The following is a 26,633-nucleotide window of genomic DNA, read 5'->3' as shown; positions in this document are numbered from 1 at the left end:
TTAATTTAAAAGAATCGAAATGTGCACGTAATTATCGTCCTAATAAAAGACAAAAATTGGTTAGAAAATGTTAAACTTATTAAAAAATCGTCAGGCCATTAACATGTCTCTGGCCACTAGAACAAGAAATGTAGGAACAAAATTAATATATTTTGAGAAATATTAAAATAAAAGCTCATTTTTACTTAAAATATATCCATATTTACTTGTATATGAGTTTTTGTCTTAGTAGGAAACCGTTAACCTATTCGCAGGTATGACCAACAAAAATATTTTTTTAACGGCTGATTCAAAACTCCAGTTTCAAATTTTTAAAAATTTTATTAAACAAATTTCAGAATTTTTTGATCATCACATGGGGATTTATTGAGAACATAATAGGGAATAAAAATATGAAAAAAGTATGACAATACCTCCTATAGTTTTTCCGTACCTGCGATTTAAATTTTGCGATTTTCGAGAAAAACTATATTTTGTCCATATTTTGGTGAATGATCCGAATTTCTTTACTGTTAGGATTTTTAAGTAAAATCTATACCGAATATTATAGTTCAGTTAATTTTAAATATAGTCTGAAAGTTTTACTAAAATCTGAAATCGTTAATCCTTAAATCGTGAAGGTCAAAGGTCAATTTTTTCAATATTTTGAATTTCTCATGAAAAGATAGCGAAATATTATATATTTTTGGGTCGATTTTGATTAAACTTAAAAAAAGTATAACATGAAGTCTAGTAAATATATTAACAGCAGAAAAATTAAAATTAACCCTTATTAGCACTTGGGGTTAAAATGTCATAGTGATCACTAGTTCGGGATAGTCACATAGAACTGCTGGGATTGAATTGTAGCTCAATACATCTGAATGTGAACCACTCTAATGTCTATTGAAGAATACATAGATCCATACATACGAGTAAATATTATAAACGTACATATGTATATGTATTCTTTAGATCACTATATCGATATTCTACTGTATGCACTCGAGTGTTTTAGGTTGGTAACTTGTTTGGTATTCTCTTTTTCAAAAAAAAAGAACCCAAATGAAAGTAAAAATATTAAACTGATCGTAAGTAGAAGATTATAAACACATACAATACCTAAAATCAAATAATCGTACGTCAAATGAATTTTTTTTATAAATTTTTTACTTTTGTATTTCAATGCAAATGGATTTGTAGACAAGTATAAATAAAGTAATCATTTCAAACAATTATTGCCAACAATATAAAGCGAGGCCCTTTTCTTTTTAAAACAAATCGAATAAATAAATAAGAATTGAAAATAAAATACAAGTATATAAGTAGAAAAAAAAAACAAAAGCACTGAAACGGGTAGATAGTGAGTTTAAAGAATTTTCAAATCACACAACAATCGTAGACATCAAGTTAAACGGTTGTTAAAAGTGATTTTTTTTTAGTTTCGTTCTCAAAACATTAAATAAATTTCATTAAATTAAATAAATTGCAAATTTCCATACAAACGTAGAATTAATTAAAAGTAAACAAGTTGTTGAACGTTACAAAATAATTATTAAGAAAGAAGTCGTGTGAAAATGAGTGCTGGCAATCAAATTAACACTTCCAAGTGTGGCAACACCTTGTGCTCGTACGTTACACCCAAAGAAATTGAAGAAATCCGTCTTAATTTAGACAATGATTGGAAAGTTTTACGTTCAATTTATGATTTGCTAATAGATGAGAAAGCATTTTGTTGCAACAAAACCGACTGGAATGAGAAAATTGTGCAGTTTGTCCAGCCTGCTGATCTGAAGGTAAGTTTTTTTTTTCTATTTTTTTGGTTTGGAGTTTCGTACAACATGACACGTTATATTTGGCTTTTTCTTTTCATTAGACGAGATTTTCTTTAAGCACAATATGCTTTCCATTTTTAAATGATTTCTTGCACCTTTGGGTTGTTTGGAATGGCTTGAAAGCTATGTTGGCTTAAAGGGTTTTCTTTTGCACAAAAATATTTTAGAGTTGTATTTTGGCGTTATTTTCAGTTAAATTTGACGTTTACAGTTTTATTTATTGAATACTTCAATTTGAGTATAAATAAATGCCAAAACTGGTTTAGTATTATTTTTAACGGTAATAAACAAAGGTGTGTAGGTATAAGTTGTTGAAAAACTTGATTTAATTTATGAATAAGTTATTTGTAATGGTGTGTAGAATATAGAAAAAATTAAATATTTATAAGTGTGTCTTCGATAATTTTTAAAATTCCACTCACGCGATAGAAATGTTAAGAATGTATTAAACTAATTAAAACACAACTATCAAAGTGTAATAAATTTATACGTATTTAAGTTAGTTTATTAGTTAGTTTATTCGATATTGGTATTTTATATATTGTTAGAAACACAATTTAAAGCTAAATACAATTTATTTCAAATGCTTAAAAATATGTATTATCTAATTCAGCAATTTGCAATTGATATAACCATCGATTTTTTAATAATGTAATTAATAACACTGTGCTCGAAATTTACACTTTTTCTTCTGTCAAGAAGGGCACCCAGTGGACTAAACTAATTCGGGTACGCTGAATGCAATGGTGCTAACCGTTTTTTTTAGGTTATCTCGTATTTTCGAGATATACCGTTATTTCGAAAATGGAGGAGGTTGAATAAAATGAAAAAACCAAAATTCAGCAATAAAATTACCTTTAAGTAAGGTTTAACACGTTTTTACTCTTCGCAGTCGTTTTAGAAATATAAATTTTTTGTGGCAAAAAAAAAAATATTTTTTTAGAAAAATTTCGAAATTTTTGGTTTTTAAAACGGCACACAGTGGTATGAGAATAAATAAAGAAGGAAATAAATCTGTAACTTCTAAACCCTTACGCCGATTTGAATGAAATTACACATGCGCAAAGAGGAAGTGTAGTCGAGTTTAAGTTTTGAATTTAGACCATGAGTTCCCAAAGTAGGACACCTCGGGTATGTTCAATTTTAAAAATGATCCTATTTCTTCGTTTGTGTTCCGATTTAAAAAAAATTACACATACAGAATCTCCTCGTCGAGCACTACATAAAATCGTAGCTATCAATTATCTCTTATAGCTTAGGAGATATTCGCATTTGAAAATTTAATTTTCAACAGGTAAATTCTCAGCGAGTTGTTTAGTTTTCCCTAATTTATTTGACACGTAAAAAACATATGGTAGACATGTTATATATCAATGGATAGAGGATTTTGTCTGCTTTTCAAATAAGAACTTATTGGGCCATCTAAAATAGGTTACTATATTTTGATATTGCCCTAAAGTTGAATTTTACATAAAAAACAGGCATTTTTTGAATGGACCTGATCCCGTCGGTATCAAAAATTATAAATGTTTTTTTCATTTAAAATATTTGGCGTAAAGTTAGCTTTTCAAAAAGTACAAATTCATTATACATCCTCTTAGAAAATTTTTAGATAACTTAAAAAGAATAAAAGTACTTTTTCCCCCAAAAAATTGCGAAAAATCGCCTTTTTTATTTTTTTTATATTCAAATGCATGTAACTTTGGACTCAGTCATGATTTTTAAACACTTCTTTCTTTATTTGATATACAGATCTATTGTTAATCCCATAAAAGAAAAATGGATAAAATCGGAGAATATTTGGAATCGCGGTCACCAAAATACTGGTGTAGGGTGGGTAAAAATGTTGAAAATTAAATTTTCAAATGCGAATATCTCCTAAGTTATAAGAGATAATTGATAGCTACGACGAAGTTTCATGTAGTGATCGACGAGGAGATTCTGTATGTGTATTTTTTAAATCGAAACACAAACCAAGAAATAGGATCATTTTAAAAATTGAACATACCCGAGGTGTCCTACTTTGGGAACCCCTGGTCCCGCTCCTAGTGGGGTCATGAGGTCCAAATTCAAAACTCGACTACACTTCCTCTTTGCGCATGTGAAATCGGCATAAGGGTTTAGAAGTTACAGATTTATTCCCACTTTTTTTATTCTCATACCACTGTGCGGCATTAAAAATTTGAAAATTCATATATGCTCTTAATTTTTTTTAATACATATAGAAAACAAAGTTCCAAATAAAACAAGTCCTAAATGATTAAATGATACATAACACGTAGTAATTAGCTACATCGTGCACTGTTTTCTATGTTTAGTACTGCAATAGTCGGCAATGCAGATTCTGAAACTTTTCTGTTTGTTGTTGATTTTGAATCCATAAATTTGACTAGTGGAAAAGAAAGTTATATATATTATATATCCACGTATAGGAAATTGTATCTTCTTTTGAAAAATGTATACAATTTTTAAAAATTAAAAAAATTATAGAAGACTTTTTGTTAAAATGTAGAAACAATTTTATTAGGGGATATTTGCTTGATCTTTTGTTTATAAAATCAAAAGTTCTAAACAGATTTTAATCATTTAGTTTGTTTTGTTTGGAACTTTATTTTCTATAAGCTTAGAATAAATTAATAAAAATTAAAAACCAAAAAAACCCCAAAATTTTTCCAAAAAAATTTTTTTTGCTAAGAAAAAATTTATATTTATAAATCGACTGCGAAGATTAAAAACATGTTAAGCCTTTCTTAAAGGCAATTTTATTACGGAATTTCGGTTTTTTAATTTTTTACAATAAACTAAACCGTTTTTGAGGCCTATTTTGGTTGAATTTCATATCAATAACGTTATTTAGAAGATTTTTATGGCAATTATAGTGATTCTCGGAAGTGGGAGCTATGGTGAAATATGGACCGATATTCACAAAATCTAGTAAAACTCTTTTTGGATATAAAATAACTGGTCTGTATATAATTTTTGTTCGATATATATATTTTATAGATATTTATGTAGGTTGTTTTTCGGAAAAGGTTCTTATATGGGAGCTATAACCAATTATAAGCCGATCTTAATGAGATTCACTACAGCAATTTTTATAATTTATTATTTATTAATGAGTATTTAAGTGATTTTCGGAAGTGGATCTTATATGGTGGCTATGGTCAAATATTGACCGATATTTACAAAATCCAGTAGTATAAATTTTTGATACAAATACTGATCTTCATTAATTTCGCTTATTCATTTTGCATGTGAGAGTGTTTTACACAGACAGGCGCACATAGCACAAACGACTTAAAATCGACTTTAAGGCTTTTGTGGTTAGGCTGATACATTCAAATAAATTAAAATATTTGTTAATTAATGTAAATAAAAAAGAAATTTAAAAAATTTAAAAAAAAACAAAATGTACATAAAAGTTCAAAACAAAAAGCTTATTTATTTTAAAATAATAAAACAACATTTTAAATTATATTTTAAATTTTTTTATGGTACGAAATTTAAAATATTATTCAACTTTATGGACTTAAAATCGACTTAAAGGCTTTTGTGGTTAGGATTTTTAATTTTTTTGGAAAAAAAATAAAAAAGTGAATAAAGTTTGTATTCTTAAAAATACACAAATATGTAATACAAATTTAATATTTCTATGTATCCATTCGAGTATAATTAATCATCATGAAATTGGACAATTGTACTGTAAATTTTGGAAATATTTCAAACAATATTGCGTTCGGCGGCAGTGTTTAGAAAATGATTTTTTTCCAAAATCTTTTCAATGGAATTCTCCTCGAATGAATTCAAAAATATAACGCAGGGCAACAAAATCGACAAAATTTTGGATGTATTATGGTTCCATAGTACAAATATGGTCCAAATTTTAAATTCTATGGAGAAGTTTTTTTAAAATTTTTTTTGAGTGAATACACTCATTTTCACAAAATTTTACTTTTTTGTTTGATATAAATAAAATTGAGTAGTTAATAATCTTCTTTCGATTGAATTTTGAAAACATTTTGTTGAGTTATCATAAATTATGTGGAGAAACATCTACAAAAATTAACAATTTAAAAAAAAAAAATTAAAAAAAAATGTATGCATAGAATTCAAAAATGTTACCATTTTTGTCTTAGGTAACCATAATACATCAAATGTAGTGGTTAGTGAAGTCTTTTTTTATACCCTCCACCACCATAAGTGGTGAATGAGGGTATATATAAGTTTGTCATTCCGTGTGTAACATTGAGAAATATTCATCTGAGACCCAACAAAGTATATATATTATTGATCCTTATGAAATTCTAAGTCTATTGAGCCATGTCCGTCTGTCTGTCCGTCTGTGTAAAACACGCTCACGTCCAAAATACGCAAACAAACTTAGTAGAGTTGCAAGAAAAATATATATTATTGTCCTAAGCAGTTTGGTATTGAAAATCAGCGGAATCCGTACAGTGGAACCAAAGTTATGAATGAAAATGTGGGACAACCTCAAAAAAAAATTGATAATTTTCACATATTTTTGGACATTTTTTGTAAATATATTGCAGCTAATATCATACAATTTTGCACTCGTTACTTTTATGATAAAAGGAGTAACTCTGGTGAAAATTGTAAGAATCGGTCCATGATTTCTCCTAGCCCCCATACAAATTTCTTCCCGAAATATGGTTCTATGGTCTATAAATGCCTACAGAATAGAAATATCCACATGAAATTCAGCAAAAATAAGTTTCGTGGTAAAAGAAATTACATTACAAAATTTTTCGTGGATCGGCCCATATTTGACCATAGCCCCCATATAAAGTACACTTCCGAAAATCTCTTAAATAAGCATAAATGTCTTATAAATATCGCTATCAAGTTGAAATTCGACATGAATAATCCCCATATATACCAAAATCGCTGTACGTAATTCTATGACGATCGGCCGATAATTGGTTATAGCTCCCATATAAGGACCACTTCCGAAAAACACAATAACCTACATAAATATCTAAAAAATATCAATATCAAAACAAAATTTCACACAGGTCCGTAATTTATATTTAGAAATCATACTACAGGATTTTGTGAATATCGGTTCATATTTGACCATAGCTCCCATATAAGGTCCACTTCCGAAAATCAGTTAAATACTCATAAATCTCTTATTACCTTTATCATGCTAAAATTAAATACAAATTATACTCATATACATAGAAATCACTGTACCACATTTTACGCATATTGGCCGATAATTGGTCATATAAGGCCCATTTCCGAAAAAGATATTAACCTTAATAAATATTTAAAACAAATTGATATTAACATGAAATTACAAACAGATCAGTAGTTTTTATCCAGAAATCATACTACTGGATTTTGTGAATATCGGTCCATATTTAACCATAGCTCCCATATAAGGTCCACTCCCGAAAATCACTAAAATCCTCATAAATTTCTTACAAATATAGTTATCAGGTTGAAATTCAAAACAAATTTATTCAATATATACAAAAATCGATGTACTAAATTTTATGATGATAGGCCCATAATTGGCCATAACCTCCATATAAGAACCACTTCAGGAAAACGCAATAAGCTGAACAAATATTCAAAATAATCTGTACTGAACCAAAATTTTATGTCGATCAGTTATTTGTATCCAAGCATCGTACTACAAGATTTTTTAAATATTGGTCCATAATTCGCCATAGCTCCCATATAAGGTCCACTCTTAGGACCATAATAGGTCATAGCATCCATATATTAAACCAAAATAGTACACAGATCAGTAATTTGTATTCAAAAATCATAATACTGAATTTTGTGAATATCGGTCCATATTTGGCAACAGCTCCCATATAAATACATAATAGGTCATATCTCCCATATAAGTCCCACAACCCAATATCTTGAAATTTGTCTAAATATATTTGTATACCCTTTTTTATACTCTGTTTCTTCACTTGAGGTTAAAGGGGAAAAATGTTGATCCAAACGTATTAACTAATTATTAAGTATATAAATTGTTAAATTGCATACGTTCTAATAGGAATTTCAGTTATAAATTGCTGAATTAGATAAAATTTTTTGTACATTTGAAATAAAATATCTTCTGCGTAAACTAGTCTTACTAACAATTGTAATATTATTTCAGTTGTTATACCATCATATTTAGGTGGAGGGTATTTAAGATTCGGCACGGCCGAATATAGTACTCTTACTTGTTTTGGTTGTTGACCTGTGTCATGTTCATGTAACTAGCGTGATAGTTTCAAACGAAAATCACTGACGGAAGAAATAGTTCTACGTAATGTTACCATAAAAATAAGTTTTCTTCTTAAATTCTGATAAATTTTACTTGTTTGACACTTAACAGCCTTGAAAGGTACATTGGACCTTGGTAGTGAAGTCCGTATTTAGTAAAATGTGTAACGTATTTATTTCTTTCTATATCCTGAGCAGCGGAAATGAAATGTAGAAGTAGTTATTGTCAAACATTTGTTTTTTCCTGAGGCAAGTTTTAATATGCTCAAAAAACTTAAAAGTAAACAAACAAAAATGCTAAAAAAATGGAAATGTACCCTAATGTATGGAAAAACAAATAAGAGAGCTATATTCGGCTGTGCCGCATCTTATATACCCTTCACCAAATTATACTTCCAAATACAAATTTTATTTATTTTTAGGTAAACAAAATTTATTTTTTTTCCAAAATAGTTTTTTTCACTTTTTGGAAAAAAAATGTTTGATGTTTTTTAAATTTTTTTTTTTGGTGAAAAAAAATTCGGGTTAAAAAATATTTTTTCCGATTTTGACCCATTGTAGGTCCAACTTATGGTCTTATATACGTCGTTACAAATGTCTTTAAAATATCTATCATTAGATATCTATATTGACTATATTATTGACTTAGTAATCCAGATATAGGTCAAAAATCGAGGTTGTCCTGGTTTTTTCCTCATATCTCAGCCATTTGTGGACAATTTTGCTGATTTTAAATAGCTAACTTCTCGAAAGCATGTCTGACAGAATTATTGAAGATTTGGATCCCAAAGATATCTGGGGTCTTCAGAAAATTGATTTCAACAGACAGACGGACATGGCTTAATCGACTCCGCTATCTATATGGATCCAGAATGTATATACTTTATAGAGTCGGAAAATTATATTGTGGAAATAACAAACGGAATGAAAAACTTATATATACCATTCTCACGAAGGTGAAGGGTATAAAAAAATGGATTCACATAGGAAAAATCGAAAGTAAAAGTTTAAATTAATTGTATTGTAATAAAAAATATAGTTACATAGTATTTGAAATGAAATTATCTTTCAACAGACTGGAGAAGAATAACAATCAACTTCACCCGAGGATGCATAAAGAATTTCATATCGTGGTTGTGGTAGAACCTAAAGCGAGTTTTTTGTGTAATTTAATACTCAAAAAAGTGGATTCTAACATTTTTAAAAGTGATTTTCGGAAGTGGACCTTATATGGGAGCTATGACTAATTGGTATATTAGGTGACTAAATATAAAATTAGGTGACATGAATTTCATATATATAAAACATATTTGGAGGGAAATTTGGACGGACATCGTTACAACATCTGCACAAACGCCTAATACCCTCCCCACTATGATGCTGTAGGGTATAAAAATATTGCGAAAAACAATTTTGGTTTTATAAATATTTTGAAGACATGACATGTATGTACATATGTATTAGATCATACATTTATCATATTTCAGACATTTGCTAATCGTTTCCATGTTTATAATAAACATCTAAATAAATAGTACTCGTATTCAACGTGATGAAATTATTTAGCACAAAAACAAAATACAAACGTGCAAATGAATAACATATTTTTTGACATAAAAATTAAATTCTCTTTAAGATTATTTTTAATTACAGTTCATGACATTTCAATAAAAAAATTCTGAGCACCCTATAATACAAATTTAAATGTTAATATTTATTTTTAACGATCTATTTATTGGATCTGTCTTTAACGGACTAACAATAAGTATTTAAATCTTGTAACCTAATTTAAATTATAGGCTTGTAACGAGATGAAAAAATTGGTCTTTACATTGTGCAAGAAATCTTGCATACGGATTTGACTTTTCGTGGACTTTGTTCAATTTATTCTACCAATGGTACTTCTAAGTCCGTGTTCATGTTCTCATTTCTTATGCAATATGCTGATCATGTCGTGGTTCATTTCTATTTTTATAATAATCATCTAAATAGTGCTCAACATTATGAAATTATTTAATATAAAAACAAAATCCTAACGTGCAAATGTATAACATATTTTTTAACATTAGACAGCATTATTAAATTCTCTTTAAGATTATTTTTAATTAGAGTTCAACACATTTCAATCAAATGTTTTGAGCACGCTATAATAAAAATTTAAATATTATATATTTAAATCATTCTCTGGGTATGAGGAATGGTGAAGACTCTTGGTAAAACTCGCGATACTAAACAACTTTTCTTATACGATTTTTTGACATTTAATAGCACTACTCAGAACAAACTTGGAAATTACTTTTAATCTCTGAATAAGATACTTATCAATGACTAGTACATACCATCTGCATTACTTAGACGTCGTCGTATAATGACTTGTTTATTATATGTTTATAACTGCGTATTTTCTTGAAATTTACACAATTAAGCACATTAATTTTTTACTAATAGCTGCTTCTCTGAAACCTATCACTACTTTTAAATTAAAGTTTTTGCTGGGTAGGTAAAGAATATGCAATTATAGTGTCAACGTTTTTATGGATATGTGGATATAACTGCTGATATATTTCCTATATTTTAGCCACTTAGTGTTCCAGTACAAATAAGTCGTAGGAAATTATGATATTCCAGATCTCTGGTAATAAGTAATTCTTAGAGAAAATAGATCATGGGATATTTCTTTAGATTCTTAATTTTAAAAGTCTCGAGGTGGATTGTCCATGAAAATGTTGGTCTTATAATTACTATGGTTAGTTTATAAATTAGTTTTTCTACCATGAGTTCTTAAACCATATGTATTTCAGATGTTTGCTAATCATTTCTATTTTCATAATAATCATTTAAAAACAACATAATGAAATTATTTGACACAAAAACAAAATCCAAGCGTGCAAATTGTATAAAATATTATTTAACATAAGACAGCATCATTAAATTCTCTTTAAAATAATTTTTAATCTAAGTTCAAGACATTTCAATAAATTTTTTTGAGCTACCGAAACTAGATTAAACGTGAGAATTAAATTAAATGAAATACATATGTACAATAATACATAATACAAATTTTACTGTTAATATGTATATTTTTTAACGTTTGATTTATTTATTGAATTTGTCTTTTTTTCTCAGTCATAACAATAAATATTCAAATCTTACGCAAGGAACTTGGATTCTAAACAGACTTTGTTTTAGACTTTGAAACAGGTAAATAATATCAAATTTTTGTGGGAACGTTTTGGATATGTGGACATGACTATTGATATATTATTTTATTAAATTTTATTGTTGTTGTAACAGCTAAAATTATAAATTCTATAATCTGGTTCAGCATCGATCTCAAGCCCAATACATTGTGCTATTTCAACTGGGTTGTTCCATAAATCCACTAAGTGAAGTAGGGTTGGCTGGGAAGTTGAAAATGTATAATGGGGACTCTGATCACAAGCTGGCCATACATTTGGGACGGCCAGGTATTTGCTGGACCAGCAGCCATTAAACTACTCTGCCAGTTTTTTCTGCGATTCTCAAATTTTTTTGGAAATAAATCTGGCATTTCTAAACGGCTGGTCCGATCGTGATTAAATTTGACGTGAGCGTAGCCAAGGAGTTTTAGTTATTAAATTCTCTTTTTTTTTTTTTTATTTCATATTTTATTTATTGTATCTTTACAAAATAATGTGAACCAAAGAATAACAAGAAGGGAAGCCTCTCATTTTTTTTACAACAACAACTTCTCTCTCTTCTCACATACAAGTAGTATGTGAATTCAACACACTTAAGAGAGAGATTTAACTTCAAAACTTTTTCTTGAAAATGGCACAAAATTGCAATTCTAACACACACTTTCACCATCACATAATATTTTTATTATTTTTTTTCCACACATTTAAACCATTTAAATAACCGAAACGTGTATATTTTGCACAAACGAAAAAAATATTTTTTTAATTTTTTTGACATTAATTTTTTGGGGGTTGAAATAAAAACTAAAATAAACACATTTGTAAAATTTCGTATTGAAAATTAATAAAAATATTCAAATAAACTTAATTTTTGCAGAAATTATGTAATAAAAAGCGGAAAAATCTATTTATAAAACTTCTCCAGATCAAATATAATCCAAATAATTTGAGAATTGTTTGAATTTTTAAATTTAAATGTAATACAATTTTGTTATAATTTTTAAGGTCGCTTTTTAACAACTCTGTGTGTTTGAGGAGTGTGGTGAAAGTGGTTTGAAAACCAATACATATAAATAAAATGATACCAATACATTCTTATAGTTAGGTTTTTTTTGACAACCGACTTAGGTTATTTTTGACAGCGTTTCACTTCTTGTTATTATTCTTTGATGTGAACTATCAATAATTTGTTCAAATCTTAAATCTAAATATTATTTTTTATTTACGTCGCACCACAGTTGGACGAAAAATTATGTTTAATTTATAGATCCTATCATTAGCGCAGGTCTGTTGAATTCTCTTGAAGAAACAATTTTAAACACGTGCTATTTTTCAGTTTCCCATAAGATTTCAAAGATTTTTATATTTTTGGAAAGCAATCTTGAAAAAAATTCTTGCGTTTTTATTTCTTAAAAATTTTCGAGTTTGTTAGTTAGACAACTAAATTATAGATACTATACAAAAGATTTCAGAGCAATATCAATTATTGATCCAAAAACAAACGATTTTCAATTTAAAAATTATTTTTTTTGTGCGAATAGGTGATTTAACTCTTTTTTATTAAAAAAAACAGTTGATGTCAAGTGAACCAACTTTTGAAATCGATGTCTTCTTATCGGGATGAAATTTGCATCAAGGTTAGTTCTATTGGATAGTAACTCAGACAAATTTTTCAACAAGATCGGTCGAGAACGCTCTGTGTTAGAGGGGGTCAAAATTTGACATTTTGGCCTAGCAGGTGTTTTTTCTCATCCATGTAACTTATTACCTTTTGTTCTTAGCAAAATGTGTCCCAAATAGTTTAGATAACTCTTTCTTCAATCTTTCAAAAAAAAAAATATTTAAAAAAATACAAAAATTTTTAATATTTTTTTCCGAAATCAAAAACTTTTTTTTTTCAAAATGGGTTTCTTTAAAAAGCTTAGACATTTTCCTTGAAGACATTTTAGGTTGCTTAGTGTGATGCGACTTCGGTATCTATCCCTTGGTGCAAATTTCATCCCGATCGGATTTCAAATGTTGGTTCACTTGACATAACAATAAATATACAAATCTTACGCAAGGAACTTTGGTTCTAAACAACTTTTTTTTCTGTTCATAGGCCATATTAACCTGAAGCAGGAATTCCCGGGAATATTTTTTAAAAAATGTTCGGGAAATTTTTATCGGGAATTTCTCTATACCATTTCTTCTTAAATTTACAATATTCTGATTTGTTATGATGGTAAAATTTATTGCTAATCGAATGATTACATTATATCAATACTTTTTTTTCGCCTATAGCAACAGATAGTCTGTTGGCAAAGAAGCATTACGGTGGATGTAAACTAATTTTTGTCACTCAACTACATTAAGAATGACTCAAATTGAAATTGTTCTTAAAGGAATTATTAGTACTAGTATTTAAAAATTCCCCAGAATGAACATCTTTTTTAATTTCCTCCCGTCAAATTAAAAAGTCCGGGAAATTAGGAACCCTACTGCTGATATATTATTTTATTAATTTTCTTGTTATTGTAACAGCTAAAATTATAAACTGGGTTGGTCCATAAATCCATTGGACTAAGTGAAGTAGGGTTGGCTGGACAGTTGAAAATATGGGGGTATAATGCGGACTCTGATCACAAGCTGCCCATAAATTTGGGACGGCCCGGTCTTTGCTGGACCAGTAAACTACTATGTCATTGTTTTCTTCGATTCTCATGTGGTATCCTGCAATCGCGTTATTGATATCTTTTTGACATGCTTCGGAGGAGGCTCCTGCTGTGTAATGTTAAAGCAAGGATAACTCCTCCGATAAAGTCTCACGAGGAACAATTTCGACAACATGACGTTATGTTCCTTTACTGGGAGAATCTTCGTTTCCTCGTGTATGCGGTGATCCGAGGTTATTTGGATGCTGTCTGTGACAGTCATAAAGGCAGTATTTTGTCAGATTTGAATATTTTGCCACTCGGTATAACTAAATGGAGGTTACCATACTGGGGCAGCATAATGGACCACTGATCAACGAATCGTTTTATATGTGTCTAACAATAATTCTTTATCTATGCCCCATGTGCTGACGGCTAATGTGTTGAGATCCTAATTTGAAATTTGTGCATGATTGCAGTGTCATGAGCTGAGGAGGTAAATAGACTGTCAAAGGTGACATCCAAGATGTTTGGATTGTTCATAGTCGGAATTTTAACTCCATCGACTCCAAGATTGAGCTTTACCAACTTCGTCCAGTTGGTGAAAAGTGTTCCTAGGTGACAGTTGCAGGTTACGTGCAGTGAAGTAGTTGTGTATTTAACCGAGATAACCATTCACCAGATTTTACGGGATCCATACTGATGTCTGGTTCATCCGCCTTCTATGGTTGGATGATCTCTGCAACTTCAGTTGATGTAAAAAGCAGTGGTGAGTCCGAGACTGGAATGTTATGTAGTTTGCGAATATCAGTTCGTTTCGCTTTATATCTAGGATTATAAGCGGGATAATTTTCGAAAGAGGTGACAAATATCGTGATTTTCGAAACTTACAACGGACAAAAAATAAGAAAATTGATTCCATTATATTAATATTATCCTTTCTAATAAATAACTAGTCTATACAATATACAATCTAAATTTTATAATAAATCCATATCAGTTGAATTAAATAAAATACTGAATAATTCGTTGCAAGTATTGAAATAATTGTTTAAGATTTATTTTAACTTTATCGAGCCTCTGTCATTATTCTACATCGGATTAGAGAGATACCGAACTGTAGATCACATGATGCCAACTTTTGAATTCAAGTTGCAGTTCTTTAGATGATCTAACTATTTGTTACTTATTACCAGGGAAACCAAAATATGCAAATGCATGTTTTTTCTGGTGAGTCTAATGAGCACATGGATAAGATATTTACACGTTTCAGAACTATTTAAGAATTTTGGCATCGATTTGTTAGTGCATATTTTTGCATATTTTACCCTTAAATACATATTTTTGCATATATTTGTTTTAAGAGCATATTTATGTCATATTTTGCGTTTTTAGAGCATATTTTACTGTTTAATAGCATATTTTCAGTTTATCAAAAACAAATTTTGTCTTACTTATTTTTCGTTGTTGTGTTACAGGTTTTTACTTCCTTTGTTTAAAATTCAAAATTGACAAATAGATGGCTTTTAACCAAAAAAAATTTAAAAAACAGAAATTTTGTTTTTAAAATTTAAAATAACAATTCGAAAAAATTTTTGTCCAAAAAATGAAAAAAACTGAAAAAAAATTTTCACCTAAAAAAAAAAAATTTTTTTCCAAAAAATTAAAAAACTGAAAAAAAAATGTTGTTCACCTAAAAATATTTAAATTTTTTATTTTGAAGTATAATTAGGTGAAGGGTATATAAGATTCGGCACAGCCGAATATAGCTCTCTTACTTGTTTTAATATAAAATAAGCACTATTTTAATAATAGCTCCATCTAAATATCAAATTTTAGTTCTAATTCAAACTTAACCGTTCTAAGTGTTAAAGAAATATTGTCTTTTAAATTTGCTCCTGTAACATCAGTTGATGTCGAAAGAACATTTTCTATGTATAAAAATGTTTTTAGATCCAATAGACAACGATTTTTATTTGAAAATTTAAGTAATTTTTTTTTGGTTAAAAATTATGTAAAAGTTAGTTTTTTTAAGAGCATATTTTTTAAATTTTAAGAGCATATTTTAAAGTTTTTACTGCATATTTAAAGCGCCTAAAACGCTTTTTTTAGAGCATATTTCCGGTTTCCCTGCTTATTACCAACCTGCTGAGGTCATCACATTCACCACAGTATTTCGGATTTCATCCGCGAGTCCCACTGCTTCTGTTAGGAATTGCGGAATTGGATATGTTTGTCTGGACATTTTGGTACCCTAGTTCTCTGGAAATAATTATCTATTAAAGATGAATTAACAGTTGATAAATAATCTGATATTCATGTAAATTTTCTTAATTTTGATTAAGATTTCTTTATTTTAAAGGTCTTCCTAATACTTACCAGTAATATATGACTGTTTTAATCATATATATCCATTAGATCAATTACAGTATTATAACAGTTTGACATATTATTTACGGTTATAAATAACAACTACATATTTATATCAATGTCAATCTAGTTTCATTGAAATTTTATTGTATAAAAAATTTATAAATTGCTTAAGCTTTATGGTTGTTCCTTCATGTTGACAACACTGTTAATTTTTTTCAGTTTTTCATCTATATTTTTTTGCTTTTGAAATTCCTCACCCAACAACAAAAAAAACTTGTTGTTAACTTTAATTTACACGCAGTGGTTATTGTCATGGATTTGCAATTAGAAATGTATGTCAAGTTTAGCTTTAACAGAAAATTTATTTTCTTTAGCGGGCGTTGTTTTCACTTGAAATGTTTGAATGAGCGTCGTTTGTGGCTGACGACCCGTTCGTCCATCTTTTGCTCTTCGTCTGTCCCGTTGTGTTTTGTCAACATGTCAGTCAGTGAGTTGCAAGCGCGGTGGTTAAGAGTTTGTTGTCGCCACAAACTACACTGTGCTTTGCGGTATTGTTACGAGGTGGTTGAATATAAAATCTTGGGTCGTTGGTCAAATGTGTGTAGGGTCAATAATAAGCAACTGTGTACCGTCTTAATCTCTTTTTACTCCAGGGATATAATATCTTTTCAAAATTAAATATATGGGCTCTTCATCTGAGTCCATATAAATATTTAACCAAAAAACTTGTTAAGATCCTTGAATTGTTTGAATATTTGGTCATGTATAGGTACATCTTTTTTTTAGAAATTATTGTAGCGCCTCACATTGTCGCATTTATTCGACCAACATTTTCTTACTTCAGTTGGTTTTTATGGACTCTAAGCTATTCGAAAAATGTCTTTTTTCTTGATTTGACCATGTTGTGTGTTTGTAGTCTTGGTATCTTTGTCATAATCGCTACAATACTACAATATCTATCCGTATCTGTGGTACTCCTCGTATATGTCTGAAAGTTGGTCTGTCGGTTTATTAATTTGGATATATTTGTGTAGTTGTTGCTGTTATTGTTGCATTAGTATCTTTTGTAAGTATTTCAAACTAAAATCTCATGTTGTGATAACTGTGCATGTGCACTTTTATGATTTAGCGGATTTTATTAAATTGTTTCGATGTTTTTCTACAATTCACATTATTATTTTATTATCTTTTTTTTTATTTTTTTTTTTTGGTCGAGCTTTTGAAAAGTGTTGATAGTCATTTAATAAAAAGAAATACACAAAAAAAAAGAAAATTCATTATAGAAATTGTGTGAAATTTTGTCCACAATACATTTAATCATTTGAAGATAATTCATCATATTTGTTACTTTTTGACAAGACTTTCGAAAAAATATTATGTTAAAATTTTAATTCATTTGCTAAAGAAAAGACAATTTGAAAGTGCTAATGTTAAAATGTCTTGGTCATTTCTTTTGATAGATTATTTGTTTGTTATAATTTCTCTAGTACATACTTTAATATACATACATACATATCTCTTGAAGGACGTTAAACGTTTAAACAAAACAGTAAATTCAAAGGAACGTATTTAGAACTATGTACATAATTCTTAATTCACTACACAATTTCCAATTTCAGAAATTTCGAAATATTTTCCAGAATTTTCTAATTGTGCTTCCGAAAATTCCATGTAAGAAATTTTCAATTGCATTTCTGAATTTTCTATTGGTAAAAGGTAAATTTTTTCAATATTTGGAATTTCTCATGGAAATATAGCGAAATGTTATATATTTTTGGGCCGATTTTGATGAAACTTAAGAAAAATATAACACAAAGCCTAGTATTTACAAAAACAGCAGAAAAATTAACCCATAATAGCACTTGGGGTTAAAATGACCCCAAACTTCTAAAACCATTAAATAGTCAATTTCAATAGTGCTGATGAAAATTTGATTTTTATAGGAAACACACTTTAAAATATTGTATTGTGTATTAGAAAATAGTATAACGAAGCCATTTTGAAAAATGTTAACAATTTTGACCACATTTTTCAAATCGCAAAATATTGTATTTATAACTGATTTTTGCTTTAATAACGTAATTAATATTTTAATGAAGATTTTTGAATAATAAAATTGATTTTAACCCTATAGTGTACTTTTGATTTATTAAATATAAAAACTAACTTGAATGATTGAGTTTATATAACTCTGGAAAACATTAAAGTTAGCACCATTCATATTGAATGTGTTTTTCGTGATATTAAAAGTTTAGTGTTTTTTTAACCCCAAGTGCTAGGCTTTGTGTTATATTTTTCTTAAGTTTCATCAAAATCGGCCCAAAAATATATAACATTTCGCTATATTTCCATTAGAAATTCCAAATATTGAAACAATTTACATTCAAACTTCACGATTTAAGGGTTAACGTTTTCCGATTTTAATAAAATTTTCAGACTATATTTAAAATTACCTGGACTATAATATTCTGAATAGTTGTAAGGATATTCGGTTAATTCGCCAAAATATGGCCAAAAAAAATAGTTTTTCTCGAAAATCGCAAAATTTAAATCGCAGGTACGGAAAAACTATAGGAGGTATTGATACTTCTTAATATTTTTATTCCCTTATGATCTCAATAAATCCCAATGTGATGATTAAAAAATTCGGAAATTTGTTTAACAAATTTTTTAAAAATTTGCAAAATGGAGTTTTGAAACTGCCCTTAAAAAAATTATTTTTTTGGTTATACCTGCGAATAGGTTAACGGTATCCTACGAATACAAAAACAAGTATACAAGTAAATATGGATATATTTTAAGTAAAAATAAGCTTTTATTTTAATATTTCTCAAAACATGTTAATTTTGTTCTTACATTTCTTGTTCTAGTGGCCTGATATACGTTAATGGCCTGGCGATTTTTTTATAACTTTAACATTTTTTAACCAATTTGTGTTTGTGTTTTATATCTTATTAGAACGACAATTACGTACACATTTCGATTCTTTTAAATTAAATTGCAAAAGTAATTATTTAATGACAAAATTTTTACAAAAACTGAAAAAATTGCATTTTTTTCCCTTTGTAAATGCACCTCAAAACTAAATCGCAAGTCGGCACGGGTTGCAATCCTGATAAAAAGACAAAATTTCATATTTTCGGTCAAGAGGGTGCAAAATGTGTCCCAAACTGTTTAGATAGCTATTTCTTCAATCTTTCGAAAAAAAATATTTAAAAAAAAAATAAAATGATTGATATTTTTTTCCGAAATCAAAAACTTTTTTGACTTTATTTTCAAAATGGACCCTTTTTTTAAATAAAGCTTCGATATTTTCCTTGAGGACCTATTTAGTCGCTTAGTGGGATGCTAGTAGGATATCTATCAAAATAAATGTTTTGTAACTCAAAATAAGCAATTTTTGATTTTTTTTTTACAAAATCTAACTTTTTTTTAAAATGGGCCCTTTTTTTAATTTTTTTTTGCTCAAAAGAAAGCTTGGGTCAAATCCTTTAAGACCTATTTGGTTGCTTAGTGGGATGCGGGTGGTATAGTATCAAAATAAATGTTGAGAAATTTTGAGATTTTAAAAGTTGGTTCACTTGACGTGAAATCCCCCATTTATAAAAAAAATAGAGGATATGCGTTCCAAAATTCAAAAAAAAAAATTTGGGACACTCTAATGTATAATCAGAGCCACTTTATATTCTTTGAACTCCATAGAATAAGTTTTTCTGTATATATCTTAACACGTGGTACGTAATTGTCGGGTGTATGTTTAATAACTCGAACATTTTGCAAGCTATTTTTCCATACTTTTATGTCTTCTTAGAAATATACGAAATTTAATATTTGTTCCCTTGTAAAATTAAGGAACGTTACGGCACGGGTTAACATTACTCGACTTGATTGAAATCATCAGAGACTCAAACCATCAGACTCCCAATTCCAAAAAAATACCACATGGAGATGTTTAAAATCGAATATAATAAAAACTAAGTGGTTTGAAGAAGCTGCATAAGAATCAATTCATAATTAAATTTTCAAAATCAAATTTAATTCCATCTCTTAACCATTCCATTAAAGAATTCATTACGAATTAATTCCATAGTACATCAATAAATGATTTCATTCTCTATATAATTAATTCCTTACTGAATCATTTAAGTTTTCTGTAATTCTAATTCATTACAAATATCGCAAAAAATTTATAGAATTAAATTATTCTTCAATTAAAATCTATTAAAAATACTTTTTAGTCCAGTTGTTTAATCATTTTATAAATAAAAGTATTTTAATTCAATTTGTATTCGAGTTGAATTAACCAAAAATTAAACTATTCAAAGATTGAATGAATTTTATTAGGAATAAATTCCATTATGAATTAGTTCAACAATGAATGAATTTTATTCAAATAAAAAACTCTAAATGATGCTAAAGAATTTTTATAAAATGTAATGGTTTTATAAAATGAATTGTTGACTTTTTTTAATTCTGAATTAAGATTTTTGTGAATTAAGCTTAAATTGAGATAAGAACTGCTTGGTAAAAACATAATATCAAAACCTTTTTTGCTTATCGAAAGAAATATTGATGAAAGAACAAGGCCTGGAAACGTTGTAAATTAGGGATAATTTTTGTTTAACGCTTCCGTAGACTATCCTCGAGAGTGACAATTTTAGGCAAAAATCAGGGATCAAATAAAGTGTTTTAATAACCATTCCATTAAAATAATTTTTGGAAAAAAATTCATAATTCTTTTCGAAAAAGAACTTTTTCAAATCAGTACCCAATATGAATTTTTACTGGAATTCAAGTTGAAAGCAAGTGTAATTCAAGCCTCGAATTATACTCAAGCAATTGAATTACACTTTATTTCTATAGCATTCTCCAGTAAAAGGGAAACATAAATTCAAATCATATGTTTATTGTTTAAAAATTATTAAATTTTTCAAATAATTTTCAAGTTTAAAACATAATTATATTTACATTCAAGTCAAATTTCAACAAAATGTTCAAGTGCTTGAATTTTTGGCACTTTGAAAATTTCAATTTGTATTAAGTCGTCCTACTAGAAATATTAATTTTCCTGTCATAAATAAATATTTAATTTGGTTGTGCTAAAAATTACTGAACATTTTTTTTCGGGTGACAAAAATTTGGTATAGCAATCTATAGCAATTTTACTTGTTTATTCTATGATCAATACGCCTACAATTTATCTTTACAGAATCTAATCGATTTAAAAATCGAAGAAAATCAGAGCCATTCCATTGAAGAAATCCAAAAACTATGTCGAGAAGTTATTAAATACTCGGTGAAAACTAGTCATGGACGATTTCACAATCAACTTTTTGGACAAATGGATCCCTATGGCTTGGCAGGCAGTTGGATAACCGAAGCTCTCAACACAAGTTCGTAAGTTGAATCAACTGCAAATACAAAATAAATCTTTCCCTACAAACACTTAATCTTTCTCCCTGACCCAGATATACCTTTGAAGTAGCGCCTGTATTCTCTTTAATTGAAATGGAAATTATTCGCAAAGTAAGTGAATTGTGTGGGTACGTTGAAGGTGATGGCATATTCTCACCAGGTGGATCAATATCAAATATGTAAGTAAACATAAATATAATCAATTAGTTTTATTTAAATATTTTGTGTTTATCAATTTAAATACGCAAAACCGGCCTGGGGCTACACGATACATGAATTTCATGTACTGTAGACACTAAATGTCCAATTATATGTCCAAATGATACTTGGCGGTGATGCCAGCGAAACGAAATTTAATTTGTTGTAAAAACAATAGTTTCAATGTCGAAAGTGTTGTACAAAATTGTTTTTGAGAAGTCATAAGCTAATTGATAAAATCAATACATGTACTGCATAGACTGACATCACATGATAACGTAAAATTATATAATACTCGTACATATCGTTTATGTTTATGAATTGTTTTATTATTATTTAAGATGTTTATTGTTTTGTAAAATAAAAATAAACGTCAATTATTTTCAAAAAACCGCTCATTAATCGATTAACAGCCAGGGTCGAATAAGTTAAATAACAATACACCCAACATAGTATTGTTTTTTAACTTATTCGACCCTGTGACGTCATGGTGTAGTGGTTGGTTAAAGTCAACAAAACCAAGCACACCAGGTTCGATTCCTGGCAGAGGACAAAACATTTTCATCATGGTTTTCGAGTTTTTTTTTTAAATTTAACCCCCTGGAAAAGAGGATAACATCAGGGTAAAGGTCAGACAGCCCGCCAAGATCTGGGAAAATTTTGGAAACAAAGAATTAGCAAGGTTCCCCACCAATGAACCAAATACACAGAGGGCATTGTTTCTAGGGCAGCCCCATTGTCCTAGACCAGCTACAGCAGACCAATCATCTACTTAGCTGGAACAAGAACCAATTAACGAAACTGATACAAGGCAAAAATAACAATAGACTGGATCTTATGGCAACATCGTACATGTATCCTTGGACCCGCTAGTTTGGTCTACTTAAAGTATCCATATAAGTTTGCGATTCCGTTTGTAATTTCCACAATATAATTACACTCTGCTACAAAATGACACTTTTTGTCAGAACTTGAAAGCGACCTAATGGGGGTTGTTGGCCTAGATGAGGACATACTAAAACCGTTTTCAAAGATTTTGAAACACCCTCAAAATTTTGAGATATTTTGAAAAAACTGTTTCAGGGTAGGTCGTAGTACTTTAGTACCTCTAACTCACACATTTTTAGACCGATTTCGAAATTTTAAACAATTATGGATAAACAAAGAATAAGCTTTCATAAAATGTAAGCACAAAATGTATATTAAAAAAAATTGCGAAGGTTTTTATAAAAAGTTTCGCTTTATTTCTTATTTTTTGCGTAATTTTTCATATTCAACAATAGCTAATTTATTTTTTTTCTATGAAAACCTATTACTTTCTGCACATTGTTTTAAAGACAACTTTATATGGGAAAAAATGAGATATTACTTGTTAAAATCGGTTTATATTTGCAAAAGTTATTAAGGCCCTAATTTTGTAAATCACGTCACCAAAGTGATATTTATATGGAAAGCAAAAACAAAATTTCAAAAATTTTAAAAAATTGTTTTTGTTTTATATACAAAATTTTCAAATTATGAAAGGCAAATCAACGTTAGAATTTTGGTGCGTTTGTTCTGTTAAGAATTTATATATAAAACAAAAACAAATTTTTGAAATTTTGTTTTTGCTTTCCATATAAATATCACTTTGTGAAGTGATTTACAAAATTAGGGCCTAAACTTTTTTGAAAAAAGTTCGAACTTTTCCAAATATTTTTTTTTCTACAGTTTTTTGTTTATTTTTATTTAAAAATGGTGTTAATTAAAAGTTGAATAACTTTAAGAATTTTCATCCGATTTGAATAATTAAAAACATGTTTTGTTAAGAACTAAATTTTCTATATAAGCAATGAAAAACGACTGAAATCAAAAAAGTTGATAAATTTTGTTTTTCTTTTAGATATTCTTAACAAAAACAATACTTCATACGTCATTTTAAAGCGTAATCAGTTTTCTTTCCAAACCCGTTAAAAAATTTAAAGTCGGACAAAAACTGACTAAGCTACAGGTCGATAAGTCGACGAACATTTTTGGAGACAATTTGTAGTGTACTCAGCAAGACCTATAACCCACGCTTGGCCGTTTTCCATTTTTTTTCCATCGTAGCACCGTGTTATTAGCCATGTTCGTCTGTCTGTTGAAATAAATTTTCTGAAGACCCCAGATACCTTCGGGATCCAAATCTTCAATAATTCTGTCAGACATGCTTTCGAGAAGTTTTCTATTAAAATCAGCACAAATGGCTGAAATATGAGAAAAAAAAACCAGGACAACCTCGATTTTTGACCTATATTTGGATTACTAAGTCATTAATAGAGACAATATGGATATCTAATGATAGATATATCAAAGACCTTTGCAACGACGTATATAAGACCATAGTAAGTTGGAGCTACAATGGGTCAAAATAGGAACAAATATTTTTTAACCCGATTTTTTTTTTTCACCAAAAAAAAAAATAAAAATCAAAACTAATTTTTTAAAATTTAAAAAAAAAATATTTAAATTTAAAAAAAAAATTTTTAAATAACAATTCGAAAAAAATTTTATTCCAAAAAATTAAAAAAACAACTTTGGAAAAAAAATATATTGTTTACCTAAAAATATTTCAAATTTGTATTTTGAAGTATAATTTGGAGAAGGGTATATAAGATTCGGCACAGCCGAATATAGCTCTCTTACTTGTTTTTTTTTTTTTTAAATCGAACTTCTCCAATATTATTTTGACTCTTAGGGTCTCAGTGTTCAGAACATAGGGTAACATAGAGACGAGGCGAAATTGTCAAAAATCTAAGTCTGTTGTCAAAAACCTATCTCTTTCGACAACAAAATACATGCTAGTCAGTGTATTTTGTTGTTGTAACAAATATATTTGTTGTATTTTTGTTTGACAAATCGGAGTGTCTCGTCTCTATGTATAATTCTCTATGATTCAGAAACTTGTATGAAGAATACTGGCAAAAGGGTTTAAAACTTATCGTTTTCGTTTTATAAAATTATACCCTTAAACAATTTTGTCACTGATCGTATATATGTAGTTAATTTATTTTATCTTTCAATATTCCAGGTATGGCATTGTTTTGGCAAGGTATAAACGTTTTCCTAATATCAAATCATCCGGCATGTTTGGTCTTCCACCCATGGTTCTATTCACATCTGAAGAATCGCATTATAGTTTCAAAAAGGCCGCAAATTGGTTGGGCTTTGGTGTAGACAACTGTGTCATTGTGAAAACAAATGACAAGGGACAAATGCTGGTAGATGATTTGGAAAAGAAGGTATTATTTGTCCAGTCACAGGGTAAGGTACCATTGTTCGTAAATGCCACAGCTGGTACAACAGTATTGGGAGCATTTGATGACTTTGAAAAGGTGGCCGAAGTATGTGAGAAATATGATTTGTGGTTGCATATAGATGTAAGTAACATAAGTAATATTAAAATCTAAGTATTCATAATTTTATAATTATTATTATTTTATCCTACAGGCTTGTTTAGGCGGTTCTAGTTTGTTATCCTACAAATACCGCAGCTTACTTAAGGGTATTGAACGATCGAATTCGTTTTCTTGGAATCCCCACAAATCCCTAGGAGTACCTTTACAATGTGCTCTATTTATGACGCGAGAAACCGAACTATTGCCACAATGCAACAGCTTGGCAGTACATTATCTCTTCCAACAGGATAAATTTTATGATGTCTCCTACGATACGGGCAACAAAAGCGTGCAGTGTGGCCGCAAAATTGATGCATTTAAATTTTGGCTTATGTTTAAAGCTCGTGGTTATGGTAGTTTTGGGCGCCTGCTAGATCATGCTTTAGATATGTCAAAATTATTTTTGAAAAAGTTACAGCAAAGGAAAGGATTCCGTTTAGTATTAGATGAATATCAATATACCAATATATGTTTTTGGTATATACCCAAAAAGATGAGAAATTGCACTGAGAATGAAGAGTGGAAATTAAAGTTGTATGAGGTATGTAATATATAAAATGATATTTAAATTTTAGATTAATTTCCATTACATTTTCTTTTGTAGATTGCTCCCAAAGTCAAGGAACTAATGATATTGCAGGGTACCTTGATGGTGGGCTATTCACCTTTACAGTATCGCAATATTGGCAACTTTTTCCGCATGGTGTTCACTTGTTTCCCAGTGATGGATGAGACGGAGTTGGATTTCATTTTGAATGAAATCGAAAGATTGGGTGAAGAATGTTTTTTATGAAATAATTAGAAATTAGTAAGAATGTGATGAAGTGCAATAAACTCTTTTAAATATATGTACATGTGGATTAAAATGTTTTATTTAAATATTTCTAGATAAGCTATTAAAATTTCTTATTAGTTGGCATATTCGTTTGTGTAAACTTCAATATGACAAATGTAATAAGATTTCCTAAGACATTCAAATTTGAAACTGTTGACTACTCTGAGGTCCATGCTCTCTCAAAGATTGAAATTTACGCTTAGGATGCTTAGTTTCATAAGTGAACTGTTTGTATACCCAACCAAAACTTTTCTCCAGCCGATACATGTATCCTTTCTTTAGCGTATGCAAGATAGTAAATTATACTGAATTTATGATCGTGAAATCTGACCTTGTTCAGTAATGGATTTAAGAGAAGATATGGTTTTGGAGGTGTTGTATACTTTGAGGAATTCGGAATGATGATGTCTTTCGGGCTTCCCCGATTGAATGCTGAATTACCGTTTTATACTATAAAACCACGCCTACGAAGGAAGTTTTCACTATACTGCACTGCCCACTAGTGGATACTGAAACAA

At 28.9% G+C, this 26,633-nt stretch overlaps 1 protein-coding gene across 1 annotated transcript; it reads left to right on the top strand.

Annotated features, from left to right (window-relative positions):
- The first annotated feature begins 1,511 nt into the window (after positions 1–1,511).
- LOC135954537 (cysteine sulfinic acid decarboxylase) lies at positions 1,512–26,146 on the top strand. The gene is made up of 6 exons (XM_065504725.1): positions 1,512–1,775; positions 21,461–21,648; positions 21,720–21,845; positions 24,914–25,262; positions 25,333–25,821; positions 25,885–26,146. The coding sequence occupies exons 1-6, from the start codon at positions 1,557–1,559 to the stop codon at positions 26,071–26,073; spliced, it is 1,560 nt and encodes a 519-aa protein (XP_065360797.1). The 5' UTR covers positions 1,512–1,556; the 3' UTR covers positions 26,074–26,146.
- The last annotated feature ends 487 nt before the right edge of the window (positions 26,147–26,633 follow it).

The sequence above is a fragment of the Calliphora vicina genome, chromosome 3, assembly GCF_958450345.1.
Source record: "Calliphora vicina chromosome 3, idCalVici1.1, whole genome shotgun sequence".
In the NCBI taxonomy this organism is placed as follows: Eukaryota; Metazoa; Arthropoda; class Insecta; order Diptera; family Calliphoridae; genus Calliphora; species Calliphora vicina.
The sequence above is the reverse complement of the archived record's forward strand: the minus strand, read 5'-3'. Positions and strand labels throughout refer to the sequence as shown.